The 9701-nt window shown below is 37.2% G+C and overlaps 1 protein-coding gene across 1 annotated transcript in view; it reads right to left on the reverse strand.

Annotated features, from left to right (window-relative positions):
* Positions 1-8991, reverse strand: part of LOC106878074 (uncharacterized) — a 24468-nt gene extending 15477 nt beyond the window's left edge. Inside the window, exons 1-3 of the mRNA XM_052974521.1 lie at positions 8677-8991; positions 2524-2644; positions 1573-1757 (exon numbers count right to left, since the gene is read on the reverse strand). Coding sequence (XP_052830481.1) covers positions 1573-1757; positions 2524-2567 — 229 coding nt within the window. The 5' untranslated portion in view covers positions 2568-2644; positions 8677-8991. The remainder of the gene's footprint in view (positions 1-1572; positions 1758-2523; positions 2645-8676) is intronic.
* Positions 8992-9701: the final 710 nt, after the last annotated feature.

Consider the following 9701-nt stretch of genomic DNA (forward strand, 5'->3'; position numbering starts at 1 on the left):
ACACACACACACACACACACACACACACACACACACACACACACACACACACACACAAATATATACATGCATATCTGTTTTCCGCACAGAAAAAGTAACCGTTTGTTACCAGAAATTAAACTGCTGTCATAATTACAATCCAGTGCTAATTAGGTCACCTAGATAACAAAATTACCTCTTACTTTCCAGCAAGTCAGCAAGTAGTTTATGAACTTTCATTCACCTCTCCCTCTTTCCTGCCAACTACTTCTGCATATCTAATTAGTGCATACAAAATCCTTGTTGTTAGTCTGTTAAAAAGTCCACTGAATTTTTTTGTGTATCCTTTTCTTATTACACATTAACTTACAACTAACTCTATTCTGAGCTACACAACTTCCACATAGATTCAGACAGCTGTGTGGATAAGAAGCTTTCTTCACAATTCTTGGTTTTAAATTCACTCCTATGTGCAGCAATTTAAGCAAATATCTTTTACTATGTGTCACTCAAAGATTTCTGAATGAAATTTGGACAGAAAATGTGTGAAAGCCTGTGCCAGAAGGAATGTTCCAGTTCTTGTAGGGTTGATTTAATCCTTTGACATTTAAACTGACCATATCTGGCCCAAATATTCCACCTGTTTTATGCTCAAGCCAGCTAGATCTGGCCCCTCACATCATCACCAACATTTAATGTCTATTGTCCATGTTGGCATGGGTCTATCCTACAATATCATTCTAAAGATATATAATCATATCATCAAAATTTCAAAGCTATGAGATATTCAAAACAATGTGAATAAATAAACTGTACATGTGGCAGAGTAATCTGAATACTAAAGGGTTAAAACCATTAACTGGCCCTTTGGTACCTTTAGTGTTGTAAGCATTTGGACCAGTCACCAGTTTAAGGATAATTTTGTCTTACCAGTCTCAGAGGCTGCCCTTCTCCCCATGGCTGCTGCCAACACCACCACCACTTCTATCATCATTAAGCAATGTTTGTATTCCATGCTGGCATAGGTTGAATGGTTTAGCAGTATTCAATAAATCAGAGGACTGCATTATTTTTTGATCATCATTTAGTGTCAGCTTTCTATGCTGGCATGGGTTGGACAGCTTGACTGAAAGTGGTAAGCTGGAGAGGTGCACAAGGTTCCAAACTGATTTGGCATGGTTTCTATGGCTGGATGCCCCTTCCTGATGCCAACCACTCCAAGATCCAAGAGTATAATGAGTGCTTTTTATGTGCCACCAGTACAGGTGCCAGTTACATGACACCAGCATTGGCCACAACTAGGATTCCACTTGCTTTGATGAGTCTTCTCAAGCATGGCATATCACCAATGGGTCTTGGTCACTTATCATTTTCGTGAGACCCAATGTCTGCCATAATTAAAAAAAAAAGGAAAAAAATGTCAATAATGAGGGTTTGTGTTTTCTTTTTCTACCTAGCATTTTGCTTTTTGACATGTTGACGTTTTTTTATTTTTATTAATTTTAGTTTTGGAATTCCTTTTAGTGGTTCTTTGATGTATTCAACTATCAATCAATACAAATACCAATAATGAATGATTAAAAAAAACCTTACCGTTTCCAGTTCTAAAAAATTTCTTCCAAATTTGGTTAACTCTGTATTGTTGAAACGTTTTGTCTCGTATCTTGTTTATGTCAGAAACCATATCAAGGAACTGTAGTGGTTCAACAGATCTATTTTTCAAGAGAAACCTGCGAAAATCTTCTTTATATAGTTTGCTAAACACCTCCCTAAAGTACCTGAAAGTAACAATAGCCAGATGTTAGCACTGTTATTCTTATCCATCACAATGGCAATATCAAGGTTAGCTAAAAAGTTCACAGGTTAACTATGAAGGAGTTATACTAGAGGTGGGAAATTTTGCATGCATAAATTTCAACCCTTTAACTATATTATTTCTTTCCAGGTAAACTGACATCTGACCGCTCATAGAAAACTTCAAAAGTAACTGGTAGCATCTTCTTTTGAAAAGTGACAAAATTTGGAGTTTTGGTATTATCAAGTACCTCCAGAAAAAGGGTTTAACCTCCAAGAACATTCATGTTGACATGGTCGCTACATTAGGGGATGATGCTTCAGCTTTATCAACAGTGCAAAAGTGGGCAGCTGAATTTAGGAGGGGAAAGGAGGGTCTTGAAGATGACCCATGGTCTGGATGTCCTGCAACTGCCATCAATGAGGAATATATTAGTCATGTCCACCACATGGTGATGGATGGCAGGTGATTGATTATAAATCAATTAGCTAATGCTATTAGCATATGCTGTGAAAGAGTTGAGAAAATTCTGCACAACGAACTTGGCATGATGAAGATTTCTGTTCAGCAGTGAGAGTATCTTGGTCAGCCTATGAACTTTTCAGCCAACCCTAGTATCTGAGTTTTTAACTGATTCTAACTGTCATGAAATGAATGATGGTAACATCGAAAGCAATATATATAGAATGTAATTCTTTGATTAGTCTTCTTATAGGTTCAAAATAAATCTACAGAAAGAAAACACTTACGTTGGGGGTACTTTTGGTCTTGCTCTTCTCACTGGTATGGACATATCTTGTCATGTTCTTTGTTTTATTACAGGACAGTAAAAATCATTGGAAAACCAGTTCCATTTTGAGTTAAAATGTACTGCAATAAATTATTAAATAAAAATACCTTTAATCTCAGGTATGTTATTCAGTGAATAAATCATTATTTGGCAAAGAAATTTCACATGATAGAAGAAAATAGTTACACATTATAATACACATCATCATCATCATCATCATCATCACTATCACCCTCATTATTTAATGCCCATCACTTTCTATGCTGTTATGGGTTAGATGGTTTGACAGGATCCAACAAGCTGCAGGACCGCATTGAGCTCCAATGTTATCTTTGTTATGATTTTTACTAATACACAACTTAAAATAATGTTTCAATAAAAAGAATATGGGTTTCAATGGGGCTAAAATAACATTAAGCAGAATTTGATGAAGTTTAGGAAAATCCAGTTGAAACTAACTTTAAGAGGATTGTTAATCAAACTTGCAGGAGTGGCTGTGTGGTAAGTAGCTTGCTTACCAACCACATGGTTCTGGGTTCAGTCCCACTGCGTGGCACCTTGGGCAAGTGTCTTCTACTATAGCCTTGGGCCGACCAAAGCCTTGTGAGTGGATTTGGTAGACGGAAACTGAAAGAAGCCCATCGTATATATGTGTATGTATATATATATGTGTGTTTGTGTGTCTGTGTTTGTCCCCCCACCATCGCTTGACAACCGATGGTGGTGTGTTTACATCCCTGTAACTTAGTGGTTCAGCAAAAGAGACCGATAGAATAAGTACTAGGCTTTCAAAGAATAAGTCCTGGAGTCAATTTGCTTGACTAAAGGCGGTGCTCCAGCATGGCTGCAGTCAAATGACTGAAACAAGTAAAAGAGTAAAGAGCAAAGAGTAAGTCTTAACACAAGTAGCTGACACACATGACTCATTGCTTCTTCACCTATTGTACAGATACAAACATTAGTAATGTTTAGTTTCATAATAAAATCTTAATACACACTAAAAAATGGTACACTTTGCTTGGGTGGTCAATATGGCATTTCAGTGATGATTACTTTCATAGATGTGCACATACTTTGCAAAGAAAGAAAATTTGTGCATATTAAATTCTAAAAGCCCACCTCTTTCACTTCTTTTCCCAAATATAAATAACAGAAATTGCTGCTCTCCACCCACATTATCTCCCCACCTACACACTGAATCAATTTACTTCCCATCATACACTATGCTTGTACCCTGCCCACACACAACTGGCTCCTGCAGACTACCCAACTATGTTAGCTCTTTTGCTCTCCCCACGTCACATTTATCATCATTACTATCCTGGCATTCACTCACCCTGTATTCCCATGCTCTATCTTTCCCAGCCCACGATCCATTGATCATCCACCTTCAACCCTACCCAATTTTCACAGTTTCAATCTACTGCCCTTGTCCACCCACCCCTACAATCTTGCAAATCACTCACGTTGTGCCTTGAGAGAGTACCTGGGCACCTCATCACTACCGTCTGTCTCTTTGCAGCTCCTACCGATTGTTTCTCTATTATCTTTCTCTTCCCTACTAAATGTAAGTAGCCATGCAGATCCTCTACAAGAAACTGTTCTGACAACTGCCCCTTCTCTCATACTCTAATCCCTTGTCCTCTTGCACAAAGCTGACCCTCACCCCCACCTCCCTTAGCGTTCATTGTCCTGCAAGTTGCATGGTGACTTCAAGAGTGCTGATGGAATGGAAAAAGCACCCAGTATAGTGATTGGCATTAGGAAGAGCATCCATCCAACTCCAGAACCCTTGCCAAAGCAGACACGGAGCTTGATGCAGTCCTCAGACTCAACAGATCCTGCCAATCAGTTCGACCTTTGTCAGCAAGGAACATGGACATTGAATGATGATGCCAACCCATGCTAACATGGAAATGATGACAACGACGATGATGATATATAGATTATTATGGTATGTGTGTGGAGGGTTTACTTAAGAAGTACTTAATGGAATTGAAGCTGGTCACTAAAATGACTTTTTGAGTTAAGACAGTTTGCAGGGTTTGTAAATATTTGATTTAGTGTGTGCACATAAGTACAGGGTGGTCCAAAAGTCTTGTAACCCCCAACATATTGTTTACTATTGTCATTATTATCATTATTTTTTGTTTTAGCACAACCCCCTGCCCACATGTAAGGATTTGGGCTGCCATATTGAGTAAGCACTTGATAGGACCCTATTTCTTTGAGGGCACTGTTAACTGGCAATCTTACTTGGCCATGTTAAGGGAGTGGTTTGTTCCACAGCTCCAGAGGTTGAATGTTGACCTGAATTATTGTTGGTTTCAAAAAGATGGTGTTCCACCCCACTATGCTATCACTATCCAGGAATACCTAAATGAAGTTTTTCAGGACAGATGATGGATAGGGTGAGGATCACAACAACGTCCAGCACCTATCAATCGGCCTCCCAGAAATTCAGACTTCATGTCTCATGGTAACGCTCTGTGGGGTATTATCAAGGAGAGAGTTTCACATGAATGATACCAGAATCCCCATCAATTGAAGGACGCTGTTCAGAGAGCCCTTGCAATAATCACCAAAGCACAGCTTCGAAAAATATCACACAGGACATGGTACCACATCATTTTGTGCCACAAAAATGGTGGTGTTCATACAGGCCTTCTCGATGTGTGACAGCAGCAATGAAAGTGAATGAACTAAATGGAGTTCATGCTTTGGATTACTGCATTACTTGATCTTCTATTCTTCTCATTACTTTTTGGCAGGGGTTAACAAGACTTTCAGACTACTCTGTACATGCCTGCACTTATGTTCTGTAAGTATGTGTTTTTAGTATTTAGGTGTTTGTGTGTGTGTATATGGATTACTACTTTTTACATGTGTCTTTGTGAATGTACAGAACCAAGTGTATGCATATATTCATTTAAAGAATCTTTTATGGAAAAGGGACATCCTATGAGACGATCTAGATGAGATGATTTATGGAGAATCTTTGAAATGTCTTACAAATTTTCACAGTGCTACTACTAACAGAATGGATTTGGGGAATACATGTCAGTTTCTTTTGCTCTTTGTTAGAAAAATACTTGCATTTCTAGGTTTTTGTGCCAATCCTTAGCTACATAACCCTGTACACCATCGATGAGAGATACAAATGAGAATTTATAGCTTGGGTTCAGGAGCTGTAAGTTCTTCATTAGTTCACCATAAATGTTCACGTTTTCTGAACTTTTGATGGTACGTTCACATCAGCTGGGCAGCATGATTTCTGTTTCCTGACCCACAGAACAATATCAGGGTCTCGTGTGTTCGTACTGGATAGCTGTTTTTATTTTATTTTATTTGATGATTTTTAATTGAATATTCTACCAATATTCCTTGATTTTAAAGGTGTAAATATTTTGTGGTTCTGGCATACTTTTGAAATATTAAACAGAGTAATCCTTCCTGCGGATAACATTGTAAATCGTTTTTCCTATTATATCATGTCTTAGTGTAGGAGTTAACATACATACGTACGCACGTATGTTTATAAGTATGTCAGTTTAAAACATGCCGAGGTTTATCCGTGGAAAAAAAATAAGAGAAAAAAGGGGAAGAAGAAAAGAACAGAAAAATGATGACGAAAAGTTTATGTAATTGATTGCTTAAAGACCCGATTTATCATGGCCTAACCAATGCACCCGTTTCTCCTCTCGTTCTCCCTACCGATGTTAATAGTGAACATCAGTAGGATTGTGATCTTGTTTTAAGTCATGGAGATGGAACCGTTCCTTTCTCTATAACACGACGAAGTACTGTGTAATGTGTGTGTCTATATGAAAAATATTTATGAAAATATGCATAATTATTGCCACTATCCACACAAGTTGACATTCCCATAAACAACCTTGTCAATAGACGACACCACATCAGTGACTCGCAATTGATTAATTGTTGGTCAGACTCTTAATGATATTCAATATCACTGTGAAAGCTCCTCAACTCAGTTACCCTCATTTGAGTGAAGAAAAAAATTAACTCCGACTTTTCCCTGGGAAAAGACTGACTCCTATACACGTTAAAGACTGACTCTAATACACGTTATTTATCGTTCAAATGAAGACATAGGCAAACGCTTATAAAAACGGACCAGAAAAATGTTTTGAATAAACCTAAAATTTACAAAATGTACCTCGATGTTATTCTGATGTTTAAGAATGTTCCATGTTCTATGTTCAGTTGTTTGAATTTATGTAATTTCAAGGTAATAAGATTTGTTTCACTAAGATACACTTTATTCCGTCGCTTTGAGTAAAATAATTTTGACTGAATATTTGCTCGCGTGAAACGCTTGTAGTGAAACGGCGATGGCTAAGTTGAGTTCATAACAGAGCAATAATGGGCAAATCAAGGCTTTAATAAGATTAAAAAGGCATTCAATAACTGACGATTTTTCATATTGCAGCCGCAAACACAAAAGAAGAAAATACAAACAGAAACCAGAATAACAGTAAACCATATAAACACGCATCATTACATTTTCTTAATAAACAAATTATATGCTTCAAATATAGGTAAATTTTATTTTTGGCTACGGTGCGATATAACTCGTAGACTTGTCAATGACAGCTGACCCGATCAGCTGTTAAGGTACAGCGTTCAGTAAATACGGGAAAAAATTTTATCTATTTATTTTTTGTAACAGCACAAAGTGAGAGAAAATCAACAGGGACATGTGTATGTGTGCGAGACAGAAAGTGTGTGTTGTATGTGTATGAGAGAGAGAGAGAGATGTGTGTTGCTGTGTGTGTGAGATAGATAGATAGATAGAGAGTAACAGCGTACATTGTTTTATTTATTTTTCCTCGCATCTTTTTTGAGTGAGTGTGTGAGTGATTGACTGAAAGATAGAGGTGTGCGTTGTCGGTGAGAGAAAGTGTTGATGTGTGTGTGTGAGTGAGTTAGTGAGAGAGAGAGAGAGAGAGAACGCAAACTTTATTTATTTACTTTTTCTCGAATCTTTTTTAGTGAGTGTTTGACTGAGAGAGAGAAGGTGTGTTTTGCTCTGTGTGTATGTGTCTGAGTGAGAGAGAAGGAGAGAGTTATACCGTAATTTTTTTCAGTTTTTCTCGCATCTTTTTTTAGTGTGTGAGTGATTGACTGAGAGAGAGAGAGAGGCGTTGTTATGTATGTGTAAAATGGCTCACACACACACACAGAGCAACACACACCTTCTCTATACCTCTCTCTTTCTGTCACATACACATACAACACACACTTTTTGTCTTCATATACACACGTCCTTATCAACATATACACACGTCCTTATCAATTTTCTCTCTTTCACTTTATGCTAACATCAAACGAAATGTACATTTCCAGCCACAAAAGTAAATAAATAAATTTTTTTTACGGAATTTACCGAATGCGTATGGGAACAGTTGAGCTGCGCACACACACCTTCGAGTCAAAACGAAAGATTGCCAATTATATCTTTAGTATAAAAGATATAATTGTATGAAATATGGGTAAATTTTTAACCGTCTCATGAGATGGGTGTAATTTCTGATCAGCAGATTTTCAGAATGGTTATCAGTACCTTATAGAGAAGAAAAAAGAGTAAAGAATTGGGTGGGTATTACCTTTTATGAAAGAAATTTTTCGTTCCTAAAATTTAATTTTTTGTAACCCTCACCACTAATTCCGTGCCCTTTTCTGGTAAATGTTTCAATCCGTTTCATCAAACGGTTGCAATAGTAAAAAAAATATACCGAAATATAATTAAAACGAATAATATTGCCTGATCTAATGTAACAACGATTTCTCTTGGTCGTGTTTGCAAACGTAACAAGAAAACTACAAGACAAAGTTTCTAGTTATGCACATTTGTTATTTTGTTGTCAAAGGTAAAAAATAATAAAATAAATAAATAACCTGATACAGTCACTCGAAAATATTGGGGAGGGTGCCAGTCGATTAGATCGATCCAGTACGCAACTGGTACTTAATTTATGAACCCTAAACTTTTAAAAACAAGATTAAATATATATATATATATGGATGGGGAGCAAAATTAGTAACAGGCGTAAAATGAGTCATTTTTGAATTGTTATTTTCTCCCTACCTGTTTGAAATCTATTGCATCATAGATATAGCTTACTGCATCATAGATGCAACTACTGCATCAACGTGTTTGTGCTGTTATATCATCTTTCAGTGTAAAAATTTGTCAGAATAATTGTTGAAGTTGAGAGAGTTGGGAGGTTTATCCGTGGAAAAAATAAGAGGAAAAGAGAAAAGAACAGAAAAATGATGCCGAAAAATTTATGTAACTGATTGCTTAAAGACCTGTTTTATCATGGCCCAACCGATGCACCCATTTGAGCATAATCAGATGACTGGTGCTCATTTTTTTTCAGGAAATTTTTCTTCAACTTTGACCCGATTGAGGTTGCTAATAAAATACAGTAGTACCCCGGTATTCCCGAGGGTTACGTTCCTAGTGCACCTGTGAATAGTGAAAAACGGTGAATACTGAATGTGATCCAGAAAAATGCCTATAAATGTCAAAATATAGCGTAGAATATCATAAATGTATATATATAACTAGCAAACGCTTCAGTCCATTGGATGATTTGTATAGATGAAGAAGGTTAACTTGGACGGTGTTGTGGGAGTTTTAATCATCCGATGGACAGGCCATAAGGATTACAGAAATAGTGATTCTCACTTTGAAACTGACAATTTTGAAAATCATTTTGGATTACAGAATGCTCCAGTCTCTCATGTATCCATGTTTAAAATTTCAGTGCGATTGGATGAACAATACTCGAGTCATAAGCACACACAAAAAAAAAAAAAAAACAGACAGACAATGGAATTTATATATTAGATGAGCCAATGAGGGAGACCTCTACATGGTAGCCAGACCTGGAAGAAATAATTATAATATGCTGTGCGTGAGAAGACCCAGCAAGCTAAGTGAGACCTAAATCCAAGGCCTCTGCCAGGGGTGTAACCAGCCCACTTATGCGTACCTTTCCTTCATTGGACACTAAACTCCGCTTGTGAAGACATGTTGAGGCAAGTGAAATGGAAATCGAACTAAACTCGATGACTGGCACCCATGCCAACGTCGTCTCCTTCATT

Source organism: Octopus bimaculoides, chromosome 1, assembly GCF_001194135.2.
Source record: "Octopus bimaculoides isolate UCB-OBI-ISO-001 chromosome 1, ASM119413v2, whole genome shotgun sequence".
NCBI lineage: Eukaryota > Metazoa > Mollusca > Cephalopoda > Octopoda > Octopodidae > Octopus > Octopus bimaculoides.